At 37.9% G+C, this 22144-nt stretch overlaps 2 protein-coding genes and 1 long non-coding RNA gene across 3 annotated transcripts in view; 2 read left to right on the forward strand and 1 right to left on the reverse strand.

Annotated features, from left to right (window-relative positions):
- The window catches only part of LOC142241875 (uncharacterized), a 132733-nt gene that overhangs the window by 24808 nt on the left and 85781 nt on the right, over positions 1-22144 (reverse strand). The window lies entirely within an intron of this gene.
- LOC142238981 (uncharacterized) lies at positions 1066-2895 on the forward strand. Its single transcript, XM_075310745.1, has 3 exons — positions 1066-1355; positions 1431-1598; positions 2567-2895. Exons 1-3 carry the CDS (start codon positions 1092-1094, stop codon positions 2732-2734), a joined length of 600 nt encoding a protein of 199 aa, XP_075166860.1. The 5' UTR covers positions 1066-1091; the 3' UTR covers positions 2735-2895.
- Positions 7905-11884, forward strand: LOC142240552 (uncharacterized). Its single transcript, XM_075312249.1, has 3 exons — positions 7905-8185; positions 8265-8432; positions 11514-11884. Exons 1-3 carry the CDS (start codon positions 7928-7930, stop codon positions 11682-11684), a joined length of 597 nt encoding a protein of 198 aa, XP_075168364.1. The 5' UTR covers positions 7905-7927; the 3' UTR covers positions 11685-11884.

The raw sequence follows: 22144 nt of genomic DNA on the forward strand, positions 1-22144 counted from the left end.
CTTAAACCGCACACTAGATATGCTAGTGTTCTCGAGACGTCTGATATCACTCCTGATATCTGCAAAAACTATAGGCGCGAAGCATAATGGCTATTGTATGAGCTGTCATGATGCGGAGGAAAAGGAATCAATTAAACACCTCTTGTGTGAGTGTCCTGCATTTTGTGTAAAGCGCAAGCAACTTTTAGGAGCATATAGCTTCAGATTATTGGCGGATCTGGAAAACGTTAACTTAAGCAGTCTGCTAATGTTTTTGGAACAATCTGGTTGGTTCAACAAAGAAAAATAATCAAGAAGGTTCAGCGGTTAAAACTAGAAGTGCCCTTATGTAATAGGTACTTTTAGTTAATGTGGTATCACAATGGACTGAATAGTCTAAGTGAGCCTGAATCTTAATCGGGCTGCCACTTTAACCTAACCTAACCTAACCACGTATGGACTAACTTACAATTTAAAAGACGATATTCGATTGTGGATGGCAGTCTTTCATAGAAGTTTCTAGGCAATCCATGGTGAAGGGTACATAAGATTCGGCCTGGCCGAACTTACGGCCGTATGTAATTGTTTTAATTAATATATCTTTATTTTAAAGAAAATTGACTTTATTGTTTTTTTTTTTAAATTGCGCATCCTAAAATTCAGGTTGCGTAATCTTTCACATCACGTAAATATTTTTTTCGGGTTAAGTAAAATTTTGTTTTTTTTTTTTGGTGTGTATAGTATATTGCTCTTTGTGATACAGCTGGATTGGTGGGCGTATATAAGAAATCAATATTTCCATATCTATTTGTAACATTTTTACAGAAATTTCATAAAAGATTATATTTGAGTAGAACATTTGGATATTGTATTTAGATTGAGTTCATTAGATAAGGGTAATACCTGTTTCAGTAGATTTCCACAATTGTTTATACCACAGCATGCAAATTTCTGGTTAATATCCAATTACAAATATAATGACTTGTATAACATTGTTTGTTATCTTGTTTTTAGAAAAACATCATCCATCACAAATGTGGGTATAAATAATAATATCGCTCACAAGGCGAAATCAAAATTGTCGGTTGTTTCGATTGGTGTTTAAATCGTTAATGTTTAGGTGGATGTCTCATAAAATTGTCACATACACTATTCTTGCAGCAGTTACTGTATGCGTTGGGGCTGCTCGCTACCAATTACTCTTTGATAATGAGGACATTTTCGATAAATGCGATAATGGTCCTTCAGGACGCAAGGGCTTGGACGAGTTCGTTGATTTCAGTGAATTAAGTATGGAATTTAGTGACGGAGTGATTAGAGTCTCCGGTAATTGTACATTTGTATGGAAAGATGTCGAACCAGATGATTACATACAGGTGAGAAAAGGCAAAATCAATAATTGAAAGTCTATGTTCATAAAAATCTCCTCTGTGTCTCCTTTAATTATTCAGGAGTCTTTTGAGGTCTATAAATTTTCTCGTGGTACCTGGCAACCCACTGTACTCACCTATCATATAAAAGATGCGTGTGCTAATCTTTTCGAAGACAATTCGGAAATCTACAAATTTTGGACCAGCCACGTTAAAGAAGAAGATCGCAAATGCTTTACTAATTATGGTGTAAGTTATTTCGCATGTTTTGACTATAGATGTAAGCCTCTAATATAGTCTCAACGAAAGTTAGAAAAAAGTTCCTTCGTCCTGACACTTAGATGGCTATGCTAGAATTAAATCCATATTATTAAACATAATTGGCTAAACGAATTTTAACGACCATTTATAGCATTTTGAGGGGGAGAAACTTGTGTTGTTGTGAAAATATCGATAAAATCGATGAAAAAAATTGAAGATTAACATAAGATGTTAACAAAATTTCCGATTGGTATGCTATATAAATTTAAAAAAAGTAATTCATTAAAATAATTGAAATGATTGGCGAATTTGAAGTTAATTTAATTAACGTGCCCTACATCATAAACTTATAATCCGAAAATTTTGAAATTTATAGACGCATCTTTTGAAGTTTAGGGCTAACTCCAAATCGTATGGATTTAATTGTAGTTTTTTTATACCCTCCACCATAGGATGGGGGGTATATTAACTTTGGCTAACATTTTACGTATAGCCCCCATATAAACGGACCCCTAATTTGGCTTGCGAGGCCTCTAAGAGAAGCAAATTTCATCCGATCCGGCTGAAATTTCAATTTACGTGATGTTAGTATATGGAATTGGAATTGGTTCCTATCAGTCCATAATTATATATAGCTCCCATATAAACCGATCCCCAGATTTGACCTCCGGTGCCTTTTTGGAGAAGCAAAATTCATCCGACGTGCTTGAAATTTGATACTTGGTGATAGTATATGATATTTAACAACCATGCCAAAAGTGGTCCATAATCATATATAGCCCCATATAAACCGATCCCGAGATGTGGTTTTGGAGTTTTTGTGGATGACAGTCTTTCGTAGAAGTTTCTACGCAATCCATGGTGGAGGGTACATAAGTTTCGGCCTGGCCGAACTTACGGCCGTATATACTTGTTTTGGAATAATTTTGTTTTCTCTCTTTCGTTTGCCCATTTAGCATGTCTTCCACCATGAACCCTTTGAAGCTAATCTTGTTATGGATTTTGCTGGTAATATGGAGGGGCGCTACAAAATTATCTGTGAGATTATTGCCTATGATAAAACCCGTAATCGGAGGCCAAATTCTATCTGCTATGCTGTATCGGGAGAACTAATCAAAATCTAATGAGAAAGGGGTTCTATTTTAAATTGCACTAAGATTTTATTCTAAAGCTATTCATCATTGTAAATGTCTAATGAAAATAATTTCAAAAATATCTTATTAATATTTATAATTGAATATTATTCGAACTTTGTGGAAAAAGAAGATTATGGATTAAATCTAAACACACTTGACTATACACACTCAAAAAAAAGTGAACTCTCTATTTCACTAAAGCCAATTTAACTTTTAGTTCATGAAATTATTATGTTTGGAGAAAGTTTCCTTTATTCTAATAATTTTTTGCGTACATTAGTTAAATTAACTAAAAAACGGGAAAAATTATACACAAATTAAGCAATTTACTAAATTCGTATTTCTCTCAAAATAGTTCATTGTTTCTTTAAGTTTGTAACTTTTACTACAAATGCGTCCACCATGAACTTCGTATGTCACTAAAGAAGTAAATATAAAAATATTTACTTATTTTAGTGATATCGGCATGATGCCAGCCAGTTTGTAATACTGTTTGATTAAAATTTTCTAAAAATATTCGAATTTTTCTAAAACTAACCAAAAGTTTTCTTCCTGGTGGATTCACGGTTTTTTTCAGTGCATGTTTCCGCTCGGGCTACTGGACTTTTCCATAGCCTTCTGTATGAATCTGGCTGCGATGTTTATAAAAATTTATTAGAATTTCAGCAAATAAACATATTCCAATATAAACCGATCATAAAATCTAGATTTTTTTTTCGAATATAACAGGTTGGCTGATAAGTCCCCGGTCTGACACATAGATGGCTTCGCTAGTATTAAATGCATATTATTTTCATATAGTATCAACCTTCAAATGATTCGTGTCAAAATTTGACGTCTGTACGTCAATTAGTTTGTGAGATAGAGCGTCTTTTGTGAAGCAACTTTTGTTATTGTGAAAAAAATGGAAAAAAGGAATTTCGTGTTTCGATAAAATACTGTTTTCTGAAGCAAAAAAATTAGTTTCCGGACTCTGCCCCAGGGAAATCAACAATAATTGATTGGTATGCAAAATTCAAGCGTGGTGAAATGAGCACGGAGGACGGTGAACGCAGTGGACGCCCGAAAGAGGTGGTTACCGACAAAAACATCAAAAAATCCACAAAATGATTTTGAATGACCGTAAAATGAAGGTGATGGAGATAGCAGAGACCTTAAAGATATCAAAGGAACGTGTTGGTCATATCATTCATCAATATTTGGATATGCCGAAGCTCTGTGCTAAATGGATGCCGCGCGAGCTCACTCATTTGACCAAAAACAACAACGTGTTATGATTCTGAGCGGTGTTTGCAGCTGTTAACTCGTAATACACCCGAGTTTTTGCCGTCGATATGTGACAATGTAACGTAAACGAATGATCATAAACTAGTTTGATTACTGTTGTTGTAACAGTTTATTGTGATTTCATCTATTTTTATGTTATACGCTTTGGTACTTCAGATCGTGGAACTCTGCGACTAATGTGGGGTGCGTTCAGAGTGGCCTGGCGGTAAGTCGGGTTGGTTTAGCTGGGCAAGAGAAAAGATGATGCGTGTCGTGTGGCCCTTGGTTGCAAATTGGACATACGTCAGCTACGCTGCTATCAATCACTGATAAATAGGAATTGAGACGGCTGCAGTTGCCTGATCTTAACTGGGCTAAAACTACCCTAGTCTGCCGTGGGAGGTCTCTTTCCTCCGGTGCTATGGGCGGTGGATGGACTCCGAGAACAGGATTAACCTTGTAGCTTCTCACCGCTTCAGCTACAGTATCCTCATGAATCCTGTTCAAACCTGCCTGGTACGCTGCTTGATCTAAAGGTTATCTTTTGTAGCGCTGGATCTCGCGCTCTAGATTATGTATATCAACCCTTACGTTCCTGGGTGGTGGTTGTGCATCCATGAGATGGTGGTTTGGATGATTACTGCGATAAGAACCCAGGAGATACTGCTTCGACAACATGTCGTTGTGTCTTCGCACAGGGATGATTCGATCCCACGTCGGCGGGTTCTGTGTACCGTATCGTCGCGATGGACCCCATCCATTGGCCAGCGGCTGCCACATCAGTGTACGTGTTGTTTCGTCCGTGTTGTAGTTTGATTACTCGTTTACTTTACTGCCACCGATTCATGCAGTGTTGATGCACTGCCTACTTTATTGTATACCAAAAAGCGCAACTAAACTCCCAGCAAAAAATATTTCAGCAGTAAGGGTTTAGTTGCGCTTTTTGGTATACAATAAAGTAGACAGAGCATACACACTGCATGAATCGGTGGCAATAACGTAAACGAGTAACCAAACTAGTTTATGATCATTCGTTTACGTTATTGCAACCAATTCATGCAGTATAGATACATGAAAAGTAGTGCTGTTTTCCTTCATGCCAACAATGCTATACTCAAGATTTTATAGCACTTCTAAGCAATATTTCTATTAAAATGGACAATTATATCAGCGCTATGTAGAAGCTGCTCTAAATCGGGACATCGCCCACAAAAATCAGCACTCATTCGGTTGTTTTGTAAGCAGTTGTAGTGCCTCTCTCCCTTACAATCCTGCTGAAATAGTGCTCCATTTTTTGCTGGGCTATTACTGCTGACGAATTTTTTGCTGGGAATCTACCCTATTTCCCCAAATCTGGTGTACGAATATATGGGAGCTATATAACCTGAACCGATTTTGACTAAATTTGACATGCATTGTTTGAATAATAATTCTGCTATCGCTGCAATATTTCACGTAAATGCCCAGCAAAAAATGTAGCAGGATTGTAAGGGAGAGAGGCAGTGCCAACTGCTTACAAAACAACCGAATCAGCGCTGATTTTTGTGGGCGATGTCCCGATTTAGAGCAGCTTCTACATAGCGCTGCATGAATCGGTGGCAATAACGTAAACTAGTAGTCAAACTAGTTTATGATCATTCGTTTACGTTACGGCAACCAATTCATGCGGTATAGATGCATGAAATGTAGTGCTGGTTTCTTTCACGCCAACAATGCTATACTCAAGACTTTATATCACTTCTGAGCAATATTTCTATTAAAATGAGCTATTATATCAGCGCTATGTAGAAGCAGCTCTAAATCGGGACATCGCCCACATAAATCAGCGTCGATTCTGTTGTTTTGTAAGCAGTTGGTAGTGCATCTCTCCCATACAATCCTGCTGAAGTAGTGCTTCTAAAGATTATTTATGAAAAAATACTCTAAAAAAAAGTTGGACTTGGACTCAAAAACTTTGACTTTTCCTTAAGGATTTTGGTATGGATTCCGAACAAAAGACACGGCTTCCCTAATTAAAAACATTTTTAGCGTTTTATCTGGCTTTAAATTCTGAACAAAAGACACGGCTCCCTTAACTAAAAACATTTTTAGCGTCTTATCTGGCTTTAAATATAGGATCACTAAAATTAAAATTAGGATACTGATGTCATTTATCGAATTTTCATTCTCTTTCCTGGGGTATGCCAGCAAAAAAAAAGCGTAGCCAAAAAAGTAGTGAAAATGTTCTTTTTGGGTCCGGAAGTGGTGCACAATTGGCGCAGAAGCGATGAATTTAACACAGGCTTGTCATAGGACAGATGTCCACCATTTCAAAAACCGTTTGCACTGAATTTGCATCACTTCTTAAGGTGTGATCCGAAGTCAGTGTTTTGGATGTGGAACAATATTGCGCTATTTTGATAAATAAATAATTTTTAAAATTTTTTATGATATCTAATGCATTCTAAAGCCTGTCGGAAACGTTTGACATCAAATAATTTCAAAAAGTCGGAATTTTTTTAGAATGAAGTTCAAATTTTTTCGACAAAATTTAAATAATTTGCACCATTTAAATAATCCTTACTCTCTTTTTAAACTATTTGTAACAAAAAAAGTTAAAATTACTCTTTAAAAGTATGAAATAAGCCATAATAATTTAATTAAAAGACCAGTTAAAATAATGAACAAATTGTGCCTTTAGAAGTACTACTAAATTTTTTTGCTGGGATATTAATGAAGCTATTCACATAAACACAAATGCCAAAAATCCAATTCATAACGGATACTTCAAGGTAAAGTATGTTTTTTTAATTCCAAAAAAAAAAAAAAAAAAAACTTTAAACCAAAGATGCTAAATCCTCAAAATAAGCCTTAGCTTATTATCTTAAATCTAAAGTTTCAATATTTCAGTTAATTTAAGGACGATTTCTTTAAATTAAAAACGTTAAGAAAATTTAACGGAGGGACACAAAATTTCAAAATTTGTGTCTTAAACTTGGGAGAAACATTTTTTGAAGCAAAGTTTATAAAGTTTATTATAATTAAAATGTCATTACTTTAAAGAAATTTGTCCTTAATATGTTGTAAATTTCGTGGTCGAAAATTTAGAATGTGTAATTTCTAATAAAGATTAAATATTCTTTTAGTGTAGAAAGCTGGTATATTTATATTGATGAGATGGACGGACACCGCCAAACATACCGACAATCTCCCGATCTCAGATAGAAGTTCTGTAGCAAATGAAAGCAAGAAGATAGAACATTTTGTAGTTTGAAGGAAAAAATGGAGTTCAAAATTGCAACCTAACCTGATCTAATATTATGGGAATAATGAATTACCTCGTTTGAAAATTGACCTAAATTTTATTCCATTGCATTTTTAGTTTAAATTTTTTTTTGGAAATATGAGGTTTAGGTCATTTAAAGAAGACCTATCTTTGGTTCGGAATCAATCCCAAAAGCCTTACGTAAATATCGGATTTTTTTTTAAATCCATGTAATTGAGGTTAATTGCTCTTTGTGATACATGGATTAGGCGTATATAGACGATTAGTCAATATTTCTAGATCTATTGCTAACGTTTTTCCAGAAATTTCATAAAACCTCGTATTAGAATAAAACAATTGGGCGTTCCATTTAGATTCGTGTTCATTAGATAAGGCTAATCCCTGATTTAGTAGATTTTCTGGAATTTTTATTTTACATCATATGTTGTAAAATCACTGAAGCTTAAAATAGTTTTCTGATTAATATCAAATTGTAGATACAACGAATTTCATAATATATTGACTAGAAAAAGGATGGTTGATAGATTTGTATCTTATGTGTATCAGAATACATCCATCATCACTGCAGTGAGTATAAATAAGGATATCATTCACCATACCAAAATCAAAAATTGTCTGTTGTTTCAGTCGGTCTTTAAATCGTTAACGGTATGTGGCTGTATCTTTCAAGTGTTGCATATACTATCCTTGCAGTATTTACTGTATGTGTTGGGGCTGGTCGCTACCAACTCATTTTCGATAATGAGGAAATGTTCGACAAATGTGATAATGGTCCTCCAGGAAGCATAAGCGTCAACGAGTTCGCCGATTTGAGTGAATTAAATCTGGAATTTGTTGATGGAATGATTCGTGTCTCCGGTAATTGTACATTTTTATGGAAAGGTGTCGAACCCGATGACTACGTAGAGGTGAGTCGAATAAAAATCAATAATTGAAATACATACTATGCTAACATACAAAAAAAAATCTCCCTTTGTAATTATTGAGGAATCTTTTGAGGTTTATAAATTTGCTCGTGGTACCTGGCAACCCACTGTATTCACCTTTGTTGTAAAAGATTCGTGTGCTAATCTTTTCAACAAGAATTCGGAAACCTACAAATTGTGGAGCAGCCATGTTATACCAGAAGATCGTAAATGCTTTACTAATTACGGTGTAAGTAATTGTGAAAAATTTGATTGTAAGTGTTTGCCTTCGAAAGCTGCTACATACAGAGATACAAAAGACAAAAAACAAATTCACCCTAAAAAAAAAATTGACTTTGGTACGAAGCAAAATTGACTATGAGTATTTGAACAAAAAACAAAATCTAAAAATCCAATTTAAAATTGAAAAGAATTTACGATGTAGCTCTGTTTAGGTTGACAACTCATCAAAAAGATGAGAAAATTTCATAGATGGCAATCAGTGTTGAATAATAATAATTTTGAGACTGGTAAAACTTTGAAATTCACACCTCGATTAGCAATGAGTAACAATGTGTTTATATGTCCCCGAACCAATGGTCAAAACTTCTTTGGAAAAACTCATAAATTCCAATAGTTTGTCATAGACAATAAGCAATGAGACTCTGGACGGAAAAATTTTATGGAGAGGAATCAGTATAGAATAGTGCTCATGTTGAGACGGTGTCGGTAGTGGATGGAGTGGCTATAGGATCAATAATGCCCACCTTGAGTAATGACGTGTTACCATGTCCACGATCTAAGAGGCTTGTCTGACTGTAACGAAACTGAATTTTCCATATGGAAAAAAGTTGAAAAATCGAAAATTCCTCAATTCAACGAGTATAATAGTTTGTCAGATGTCAGATCACTTATAGCAACTTGTAATAATGAGAAACAAGTACTTGGCCGTAAGTTCGGCCAGGCCGAAGCTTATGTACCCTCCACCATGGATTGCGTAGAAACTTCTACCGAAGACTGTCATCCACAATCGAATTACTTGGGTTGCGATGGCAAGGTATCTTAAAACTTCCTAACACCGTAATATATGTTATACCACATAGTCCATACGTGGTATATATTAAACTAAAAAAGGCCGATTAAATACGTATATAATTAAGTTTGACAAAATTTTCTATAGAAATAAAATTTTGACAAGTCTCTATAGAAATAAAATTTTGACAACATTTTCTAGAAATAAAATTTTGACAACATTTTCTATAAAAAAAAAAAAACAATTGACAAAATTTTCTATAGAAATAACATTTTGACAATTTTTTTTTTATAGAAATAACATTTTGACAAAATTTTCTATAAAAATAAAATTTTGGTAGATTTTTTTTGGCGCGAATGGCAACCATGATTATGAACCGATGTGGACCAATTTTTGTGTGATTGGGGATCGGCTATATATAACTATAGACCGATATGGACCAATTTTGGCATGGTTATTAGCGGCCATATACTAACACCACGTTGCAAATTTCAACCGGATCGGATGAATTTTGCTCCTCCAAGACGCTCCGGAGATCAAATATGGGAAACGGTTTATATGGGGGCTATATATAATTACAGACCAATATGGATCAATTTTTGCATGGTTGTTAGAGACCATATACTAACACCATGTACCAAATTTCAACCGAATCGGATGAATTTTGCTCCTTCAAGAGGTTCTGGAGGTCAAATCTGGGGATCGATTTATATGGGGGCTATATATAATTATGGACCGATATGGACCAATGTCGGCGTGGTTGTTACAGACCATATACTAACACCACGTACCAAATTTCAACCGGATCGGATCAATTTTGCTCCTCTAAGAGGCTCCGGAGATCAAATCTGGGGAACGGTTTATATGGGGGCTATATATAATTATGGACCAATATGGATCAATTTTTGCATGGTTGTTAGAGACCATATAATAACACCACATGCCAAATTTCAGCCGGATCGGATGAAATTTGCTTCTCTTAGAGGATCCGCATACCAAATCTGGGGATTGGTTTATATGGGGGCTATATATAATTATGGACCGATATGGACCAATTTATGCATGGTTGGTAGAGACCATATACTAACACCACGTGCCAAATTTCAACCGGATCGGATGAATTTTGCTCCTCTAAGAGGCTCCGGAGGTCAAATCTGGGTATCGGTTTATATGGGGGCTATACATAATTATGGACCGATATGGACCAATTTTTGCATGGTTGTTAGAGACCATATACGGTCTCTTGTTAGAGACCATACGCAGCCACCGTGGTGCAATGGTTTGCTGCCCGCCTTGCATACACAAGGTCGTGGGTTCGATTCCTGCTACGATCGAACACCAAAAAGTTTTTCAGCGGTGGATTATCCCACCTCAGTAATGCTGGTGACATTTCTGAGGGTTTCAATGCTTCTCCAAGTGGTTTCACTGGAATGTGGAACGCCGTTCGGACACGGCTATAAAAAGGAGGTCCCTTGTCTTTGAGCTTAACATGGAATCGGGCAGCACTCAGTGATAAGAGAGAAGTTCACCAATGTGGTATCACAATGGACTGAATAGTCTATGTGAGCCTGATACATCGGACTGCCACCTAACCTAACCCAACCTAACCTAGAGACCATATACTAATACCATGTACCAAATTTCAGCCGGATCGGATGAAATATACTACTCTTATAGGCTCCGCAAGCCAAATCTGGGGGTTCGTTTATATGGAGGGTTCGTTTTGTCTCACCAACCTTAGCCCAAATATTTTTTCTTTCATGTTATGATACATTTTTTGATTTTTAAGTGAAATCACTTAAACAAGGACAATAGGAATTCATAGAAAAGTTTATCGACTTTTGGACAAGGAAAAAAAACTTTATATTAGAGGAATGCCTCTTCTATGCTAAGCAAAATTTGGATTCGTATTTTAAAGAGATGAAATCTTTGACCTCACGACAATATTTTTTCAGTGTAGTGTAGTTTCAGTGTTCAAAGATAAATCCACCAAATTACTTGAAGTGAAACTTAATTAAATACTAAGTAAATAGTTACAGAGAAGCCTCCTAAATTTAGACACCCTGAAAAGCGGGCACCTCTCAAAAATGGATAATTTTTTTGACCTCTCATAAATGGAATATTCATAAAATATAGGCGACTGCTACAGTCCACTTTTGGGAGGTTTCACTGTACATATTTCCTTTTCTAAAGTCTCAAAATTATACTGTTTGATTTCCGATTTTCTTTTCAATAGAGGGGTTCCTTGCTTTTTTAATAAATTTTTCTTCTCTTTCTTTCTATCGTTCGCTCATTTAGCATGTCTTCCACCATGAACCCTTTTTTGCTAATCTTGTTATGGATTTTTCTGTTAATATGGAGGGGCGCTACAAAGTTATCGCTGAGATTATTGCCTATGATAAAAACGGTAATCGGCGGCCAAATTCTGTTTGCTATGCTGTAACAGGGGAAGCAATCAAACTCAACTGAGAACTGAGGGTTCCACGTTAAATTGTTAATGTTCTATTAGGACGCTGCGTTAAGATTCTATTCTAAAACGATTAATTGTTAATGACAAATCAAAATAATTTAATTATATCTTATTAATATTTATAAAAAATTATTAGAGTGTTAGCAAATAAATATATATAAAATTTGGAAATAAATAATCTTTTGTCATAAAATTTAAAGATTCTCCAAGGTGTAGTAGATTTTCTTTTGTTTTTTGAGAAACAAGAGGTGGAGTGTGTTCTTGCGTTGACCTTGAGATTCGGTGGTATTTTCTGAATTTCGTAATGTTTTGGGTTGTTGAGAAATAGAAGGCAGGATTTGATTTTAGTTCTTGAGCATCCCAGCAAAAAATTTTGGATATCCTTTTATGTCATTACTTTTAATTCTCTTCTAGAGATAGATTTTGCTTTCACCTCACAAGAAGTTTTTTTTAGGTAATATCTACAAATCTTCAGGTTTCGCATTAATTTATTGTTTTGAATTTTACCGGATGTAAAACACTGTAACAAGAAACATAATAATGGCAATTTCCAAAAGGATGTGAAAAGTGTAAAGGGTGATACGGTCAAAATTTTGTCAATATAAACTTGACGTATTTCTTTCAATTTTGCATTTAAAAAACCTGAACACCCCTCATTTTGAAGGTGTGTGTGTGTAGAATGTTGCTCCTATTTTGATTTTGGAATTCACTCTCCAAGCAAGAAGAGCAGCGTATCAAAATTTTGCTCGCGCATCGCGAAAATCTGAGCTACTCGCACGCAAAGCTGGCAAAATCGCTAAAAGTTGCCAAATCAACCGTTACAAATGTAATTAAAATGTTTTGGGAACGTTTGTCGACAGCCAGGAAGTCTGGATCGGGGGGAAATCGAAAAACGGAAGCCGCTGAGACGACAAAGAGAGTTGCCGGTAGTTTCAAGCGAAACTCTAACCTCTCTCTCCGAGATGCCGCAAATAAGCTGGGTATATCGTCTACAACCGTGCATCGAGCCAAAAAAGAGCCGGACTATCGACTTACAAGAAGGTAGTGACTCCAAATCGCGGTGATAAACAAAATACGACGGCCAAAGCGCGATCCTGGAGGCTGTACACGACGATGCTGACGAAGTTTGACTGCGTGGTAATGGACGACGAAACCTACGTCAAAGCCGACTACAAGCAGCTTCCGGGGCAGGAGTTTTATACGGCAAAAGGAAGGGGAAAGGTAGCAGATATTTTCAAGCACATAAAACTGTCAAAGTTCGCAAAGAAATATCTGGTTTGGCAAGTCATATGTACCTGTGGCTTGAAAAGCAGCATTTTCATAGCTTCCGGGACTGTCAACCAAGAAATTTACGTGAAAGAGTGTTTGAATAAACGTCTGCTGCCTTTCCTGAAGAAACACGGTTGTTCCGTACTGTTTTGGCCGGATTTGGCATCTTGCCATTACGGTAAAAAGGCCATGGAGTGGTACGCCGCCAACAACGTGCAGGTGGTTCCCATGGACAAGAACCCTCCCAACACGCCAGAGCTCCGCCCAATTGTGAAATACTGGTTCCGCTGTCAAGCGGAACCTAAAGAAGACCAAAAAAAAAACTGCTAAGGACGAGCAGCAGTTCAAGGCAAACTGGCTTTCTGCGGCGAAGAAGGTGGACAAGGTGGCTGTATAAAATCTGATGGCAGGTGTCAAGCGTGAGGCCCGGCAATTCGGATTTGGAAAAGCGAAAGCCTAACTGAATATTTTTACTGAATTTTATACTAATTGAACTTGAAAAAGAAATTTAATTTGGTTTTTTAAATAAACGATTTCACCGATTTACCGTATCACCCTTTACTGATTCATTGATAACGATTGAAGAGAAGCCAACAATAACAAACAAAACGAAATAAAATTTTGACAAAATTTTCTATAGAAATAGACCATCACCATTTTTATGCAATTTATGGGTTCATTGGAAAATTGCATTTAAAAAATATACGGGGTCGTGTTGCCCCTATGGTTTATATTACTTTCGATTAATAATGGTACACTTTATTTATTGATTATTAATTACGATTTCAATTGAAATGTGGCTCCTAATGTTTGAAATACTTAGTGAGGGCCACATTACGCGTATTCTACCTAATTCTTTTTTTAAGTAAAAAAATTAAACATAATTTTTGTTTTAAATTAAATTAAAGTCATTGTCAATGTAATGTAATATTTTTTACCTAGAATCTTTGTTAATAATTGCATGTAATTAGATTATATTTTACGTACTATTGTACAATGTATTCATTTCGAATATTTAGCCATAAATAATTTAATTGTCTACTTTTAGGAACATTCTCATGTTTCCGATTGTTATGCTGCGTATTTAAGAACAAACTTGATATTAATAATAAAATTATGCTATGCTTAGCATATTGGGATTTATACTTGCACATTTGTATTTGTACACGTATTTACTATGAATTCTGTAGAAAATAGGCAAATATTTATGAAAGTAATTTCATTATGTTGACTCCAGAATACACATGAAAGATGTGTATGGCTTTGGATGTATAGAGAAGGAAAATATATTAAGGTGGAGTGTATATATTTATTCCCTCCACCATAGAATGGGGGATATATGTTTACTATGTTATTCCGTTTGTAACACATCGATATATTGATTTCAGACCCATAAAGAATATATAGTCCATGTCGTGGGGAAATTCTCTCTATCGATCTGGCGATGTCCGTCCGTCCGTCTTTCAAAATCATGCTAACTTACGAACGAAACAATCTATCGACTAAAAGCTTGGCACAATTACTTTTTATTAATGTAGGTTGCATGGTATTACAAATGGGCTATATCGGATCACTTTCAGGTACATCATCCATATACACCTCGATGTATATGGAGGCTATACCTGAAAGTGGATTGCAGAGCAAAATTTCATAACGATGTCCGTCCGTTGTATTCACGCTGTAGTAATGAAGCTCTCGTGCTGAAATTTTACATATACTTGTATTTTGTCTGCAGACAGGTCAAGTTCGAAGATGGACTATATCGGTTCAGATTTTGATATAGCCCCCATACACACCGACCCCCCGATTTGTGGTCTTGATTATCTTTACACAGTATTTTTATCCGATTTTTTTTTTAATTCAAAATCTAGATATATTTTGGGTGCATAGCCTATTTGACATTTTGTGCTTCTGGATACTGAAATTTTTAACCGTTTTGCCTGAAATTGGAAATGGTGTGTATCAGTCCATATAGACCGATCTCCCGATTTGACTTCTTAATCGACTAGATATTAGAAACATTATACGATTTTCCTGCAATTGGAAGCCTAGTGGTATTGTGGGTTCATAAATAAGTGTGTTGAATATAGTGAGTATTGGTCTATAGTTTTGTATAGCCCCAATATAGATAGATCTCCCAGTTTGACTTTTTGAGCTACTAGACACCGCAAGTTTTATAGATTGTTTTTGAAATTGGAAATCTAGAGCTATTTTTGGTCCACATACAATTAATGCGAAGATGGTGTGTATGGGTTCAGGTCTCTCTCCAGATTTGACTCTTGGACTTCTGAACACTGCAAGTTTAATCCGATTTGCCTGAAATTGAAAATCTATTTTATATAACTTTATACTCAATCCATGGTGGAGGGTACATAAGATTCGGGCTTGTCGAACATTCGGTCGTATATACGTTTTGCGCTATAAAATATAAAACTATAAATCTAGAATTGATCCAAATTCGTTCTATCTTAATATAAAGGGTGATTCTTTTGAGGTTAGGATTTTCATGCATTAGTATTTGACAGATCACGTGGGATTTCAGACATGGTGTCAAAGAGAAAGATGCTCAGTATGCTTTGACATTTCATCATGAATAGACTTACTAACGAGCAACGCTTGCAAATCATTGAATTTTATTACCAAAATCAGTGTTCGGTTCGAAATGTGTTTCGCGCTTTACGTCCGATTTATGGTCTACATAATCGACCAAGTGAGCAAACAATTAATGCGATTGTGACCAAGTTTCGCACTCAGTTTACTTTATTGGACATTAAACCAACCACACGAATGCGTACAGTGCGTACAGAAGAGAATATTGCGTCTGTTTCTGAGAGTGTTGCTGAAGACCGTGAAATGTCGATTCGTCGCCGTTCGCAGCAATTGGGTTTGTGTTATTCGACCACATGGAAGATTTTACGCAAAGATTTTGGTGTAAAACCGTATAAAATACAGCTCGTGCAAGAACTGAAGCCGAACGATCTGCCACAACGTCGAATTTTCAGTGAATGGGCCCTAGAAAAGTTGGCAGAAAATCCGCTTTTTTATCGACAAATTTTGTTCAGCGATGAGGCTCATTTCTGGTTGAATGGCTACGTAAATAAGCAAAATTGCCGCATTTGGAGTGAAGAGCAACCAGAAGCCGTTCAAGAACTGCCCATGCATCCCGAAAAATGCACTGTTTGGTGTGGTTTGTACGCTGGTGGAATCATTGGACCGTATTTTTTCAAAGATGCTGTTGGACGCAACGTTACGGTGAATGGCGATCGCTATCGTTCGATGCTAACAAACTTTTTGTTGCCAAAAATGGAAGAACTGAACTTGGTTGACATGTGGTTTCAACAAGATGGCGCTACATGCCACACAGCTCGCGATTCTATGGCCATTTTGAGGGAAAACTTCGGAGAACAATTCATCTCAAGAAATGGACCGGTAAGTTGGCCACCAAGATCATGCGATTTGACGCCTTTAGACTATTTTTTGTGGGGCTACGTCAAGTCTAAAGTCTACAGAAATAAGCCAGCAACTATTCCAGCTTTGGAAGACAACATTTCCGAAGAAATTCGGGCTATTCCGGCCGAAATGCTCGAAAAAGTTGCCCAAAATTGGACTTTCCGAATGGACCACCTAAGACGCAGCCGCGGTCAACATTTAAATGAAATTATCTTCAAAAAGTAAATGTCATGGACCAATCTAACGTTTCAAATAAAGAACCGATGAGATTTTGCAAATTTTATGCGTTTTTTTTTTTAAAAAAGTTATCAAGCTCTTAACAAATCACCCTTTATAACACTCACACACAAATACACAAGTACAGTATACGGTGATTATATTTGTAGCCATTTGTAGGTAAGTGGTCCTATATATTTATCTACTTCAGGCAAAGTAAACTAATGAAATTATTCTCTCTGTGTTTGCACACATGTTTACATTAAGGATATTTGCATTACTCAATTCAGCTCATAAGCATCACATACAAATAATTATGATGTGACGATGGTGATTATTTGCACAATATGCATGAGGAATAAACATTTTGTGGCAAATAGGAATCCTACTTTTCTAAGCTAATTCCTTTACTAATCACGGTTGCCACACAAGCCTAAAATAATCTAGCGAAATTTGAAGAAAATTTTTTCAAAAAAAAAAAACTACCAAACAAAAAAAAATATTTTGCAAAATTTTATTTCTACAGAAAATTTTGTCAAAATTTTATTTCGTTTTCAGTCATATTTTTTGTTTTGATCTTAGCTTTAAAACCATTGCGTTGACTAAACTACATGAATAGCTTCACCAACAGAGGAAAAGAATGTTTGTCAAATTTATTTGGGCAAAGCCCTATAGACTGCAAGATGGTTGGATGGACGACCGTTTAGGAATTACCACATTCCTCATCAGCATCCTCTACTTGCAACAAAACTATCAACCAATTATCAGACGGACGAAACAACACGTACGCTGATGTGACAGCCGCTGGCCGGTGAGTCAGACCCATCGGGTCAATCCGGTGCAGAGAACCCGCCGCCGTGGGATGATGGGATTTCAGTCACCTTTGGCGACGTGACTGTGACTGATCCGAAGAGATGCGCTAAATACTTCAACCGACAGTTTGTCGAGCATCCCGAAAGTGAAAGAGCGAAAAGGAGAGCCACTCGTCGCATACGTGGTCTGCGAGCAGATGACACACCACAATTTACCAAAATTTATTTGGGCAAAACCCTTTAGACTGCAATACGGTTGGATGGACGACCGTTTCGGAATTACCACATTCCTCATCAGCATCCTCTACTTTCAGCAAAACTATCAACCAATTATCAGACGGACGAAACAACACGTACACTGATATGGCAGCCGCTGGCCGATGAATCGGACCCATTGGGTCAATCCGGTGCAGAGAACCCGCCGCCGTGGAATGATGGGATTTCAGTCACCTTTGGCGACGTGACTGTGACTGATCCGAAGGGATGCGCTAAGTACTTCAACCGACAGTTTGTCGAGCATCCCGAAAGTGACAGAGCGAAAAGGGGAGCCACTCGTCGCATACGTGGTCTGCAAGCAGATGACACACCACAATTTACTACAGCCGAAGTTACCAATGTCATCAACAGCGCGAAACCACTCAAGGCGCTGGGCCCCGACGGAATTTCAATGCTAATGTTGAAGCATCTGGGAATACTGGGAGTTGAGTACGTGACCAGACTCCTTAATTTGTCTTCGGAATCACTCATTATACCCGATGTCTGGAAGATGGATAGGTTGATTCCACTACTGAAGCCAGGCAAAGATTCGAATAAAGGTGAATCGTACAGACCGATGAGGCACTACTCCTCCCCAGCCTTGTGGAGAATTTTCTAGCTGCCCACCATCAACATGGATTCCGTAAGGTACATAGTACTACGACAGTCTTGCACGCCATTTCGACACATATTAATAATGGACTTAATCAGCCCAAGTCGTGTCATAGGGCGGTCCTCGTGGCGCTTGACCTATCGAAAGCATTCGATACGGTTAACCATGCCACATTATTCGAGGACATCGAGAATACGTCCCTACTGGTATGGGAGCCACCGTGGTGCAGTGGTTAGCATGCCCGCCTTGCATACACAAGGTCGGGGGTTTGATTCCTGCTTCGACCGAACACCAAAAAGTTTTTCAGCGGTGGATTATCCCACCTCAGTAATTCTGGTGACATTTGTGAGGGTTTCAAAGCTTCTATAAGTGGTTTCACTGCAATGTGTAACGCCGTTCAGACTCGGCTATAAAAAGGAGGTCCCTTGTCATTGAGCTTAACATGGAATCGGGCAGCACTCAGTGATAAGAGAGAAGTTCACCACTGTGGTATCACAATGGACTGAATAGTCTAAGTGAGCCTGATACATCGGGCTGCTACCTAACCTAACCTACTGGAAGGAACGAAGCGTTGGGTGCTGAATTATATGTGCGGACGCCAGTCGTACGTGGAATTCAGAGACAAGGACTGGACAAACAGGGAGTTCCCCAGGGTGGGGTGATATCTCCGGCACTGTCTAATCTCTACCTGTCCTCTATTCCACCTCTTCCTGATGGCGTCGAGATTGTATCATGTGCGGACGACTTTACAATCATGGCATCTGGGCCCATTGTAGATCACATATGCGATCGTTTAAACGTCTACATTGCTGATTTCACCAGTTATTTCACTGCTAGGAATTTGAGGATGCCTGCCTCCAAATCCTCAGCCACCTACATGGACGGCGGAAGTACGCAGGCAATTGAATGTTAGAGTCGATGGCGAAATAATTCCGACAGTAAACTACCCTAAGAAACTCGTCTGCCCATGCCACTGCAATTTGTAACAAGCTCCGCGGTAGATATAAGGTCCTCAAGTCGCTTGCCGGCAGCACTGTGCGGACAAAGAAACCTTGTTGACTACTTATAAGGCAATTGTCCGGTCAGTGGTAAACTATGCAGCGCAAGTGTGGACACCTCAAACAAGCGGCACGCAGTGGAATAACATCCAAACCACTCATAACGCTGCCCTTAGAACTGCAACAGGATGTCTCCGCAGTACACCCCTGGATCATCTTTATGCGGAGACCAAGATCATCCCGGTGCGTCGACACAATTACATGTTGTCAAAGCAGTACCTCTTGGGTTGCTATCGAAGTTGTCTTCCAAATCATCATCTTGTGGATAGGAAACCTCCTCCCACGAATGTAAGGGTGGATCTTCACCTTATAGAGCGTGAGATCCAGCGTTACAAAAGTGAGCCTCTAAATCAGGCAGCATATCAGACAGGTCTGAACAGGATTCATGAGGATAATGTAGCTGAAGCGGTGAGAAGCTACAAGGTTAATACTGTTCTCGGAGTCCGACCACCGCCCATAGCACCGGAGCAAAGAAGCCTCCCACGGCAGACCAAGTGCAGCCGCTTAAATTCCTACTTAAAGGGTGATACGGTCAAAATTTGGTCAAGGGAAAACGCGTGTAAATCGGTGAAATCGTTTATTTAAAAAATCAAATTAAATTTATTTTTCAAGTTCAATTAGTATAAAATTCAGGAAAAATATTCAGTTAGGCTTTCGCTTTTCCAAATCCGAATTGCCGGGCCTCACGCTTGACACCTGCTATCAGATTTTGTACAGCCACCTTGTCCACCTTCTTCGCCGCAGAAAGCCAGTTTGCCTTGAACTGCTGCTCGTCCTTAGCGGTTTTTTTGGTGTTCTTTAGGTTCCGCTTGACAATAGCCCAGTATTTCTCAATTGGGCGGAGCTCTGGCGTGTTGGGAGGGTTCTTGTCTTTGGGAACCACCTGCACGTTGTTGGCGGCGTACCACTCCATGGTCTTTTTACCGTAATGGCAAGATGCCAAATCCGGCCAAAACAGTACGGAACAACCGTGTTTCTTCAGGAAAGGCAGCAGACGTTTATTCAAACACTCTTTCACGTAAATTTCTTGGTTGACAGTACCGGAAGCTATGAAAATGCTGCTTTTCAAGCCACAGGTACAGATGGCTTGCCAAACCAGATATTTCTTTGCGAGCTTAACATGGAATCGGGCAGCACTCAGTGATAAGAGAGAAGTTCACCACTGTGGTATCACAATGGACTGAATTGTCTAAGTGAGACTGATACATCGGGCTGCCACATAACCTAACCTAACCTTGCGAACTTTGACAGTTTTATGTGCTTGAAAATATCTGCTACCTTTCCCCTTCCTTTTGCCGTATAAAACTCCTGTCCCGGAAGCTGCTTGTAGTCGGCTTTTACGTAGGTTTCGTCGTCCATTACCACGCAGTCAAACTTCGTCAGCATCGTCGTGTATAGCCTCTGGGATTGCGCTTTGACCGTCGTATTTTGTTTATCATCGCGATTTGGAGTCACTACCTTCTTGTAAGTCGATAGTCCGGCTCGATGCACGGTTGTAGGCGATACACCCAGCTTATTTGCGGCATCTCGGAGAGAGAGGTTAGGGTTTCGCTTGAAACTACCGGCAACTCTCTTTGTCGTCTCAGCGGCTTCCAGTTTTCGATTTCTCCCGATCCAGACTTCCTGGCTGTCGAAAAACGTTCCCCAAACACTTTAATTACATTTGTAAAGGTTGATTTGGCAACTTTTAGCGATTTTGCCAGCTTTGCGTGCGAGTAGCTCGGATTTTCGCGATGCGCGAGCAAAATTTTGATACGCTGCTCTTCTTGCTTGGACGGCATTTTGACAACTGAAGAGTGAATTCCAAAATCAAAACAGGAGCTACATTCTACACACACACACCTTCAAAATGGGGGGTGTTCAGGTTTTTTAAATGCAAAATTGAAAGAAATACGTTTATATTGACCAAATTTTTACCGTATCACCCTTTATCAGTGATTGATAGCAGCGTAGCTGACGTGTGTCCCACCTGTAACCAAGGGCCTCATAACACTCGTCACCTTTTCGCTTGCCCAGATAAACCTATCCGACTCAACACCAGATCACTCTGGACCCACCCCACCCTTGTGGCAGAGTTCCTAGATCTGGACACCAGTTGAAGTACCAAAGCACAAGAAAAAATGGATGAAATTGCATTAAAAACTGTTACAACAACAACAACCATTTATCAGAATAAATTCGGACAGTTCACTAAACCCTCAGTGAATCACACTTGAACCTTCTGAAAAAATGTTTATGATAGCCGGCTTTTGCCGAAATAAATCTTTGTACAAACATCTCTCTTTGAGTAAATATTTGAGTACATAAACATATTGTGAAATCAACTTAAACAGAGCTTAATCCGAAGAACATGGAATATTAAAATAATGTAATTTTGTATTAATGTTATTTCCACGGAAATTTCCATGAAATTTCATTCAAGTGACCACACTATTGCACCAAGAAGTTTTTGGCTATCACTAGTATAGGTTGATGAAATTCCATTGCTTAGAAACGCCGTTTCCCCTGCTCCCTTAACAAAAGCTGGTTTTAAGCACATGCTCTTTACTCCTTTATAAATTAGTATACAAGAATCTCTAAAAACTTTATTCTTCTTTTTATCTTAACAAGAGATTGTGTGAATAAGTCCTGGTTTTGTCCTTAAATACCATTGCTCAAGAAATTACACAAAAAAAAAAATAAAAAAAATAGAACAACCCAAAATTGTAAGCTTCACGGTTTGTCTTCACAAAGCCTTTGTATTAGAATTGTCTATGGAAACTGAAACCATACTTGACTCTTTTCGT

Source organism: Haematobia irritans, chromosome 5 (genome assembly GCF_050003625.1).
Source record: "Haematobia irritans isolate KBUSLIRL chromosome 5, ASM5000362v1, whole genome shotgun sequence".
Taxonomy (NCBI): Eukaryota; Metazoa; Arthropoda; class Insecta; order Diptera; family Muscidae; genus Haematobia; species Haematobia irritans.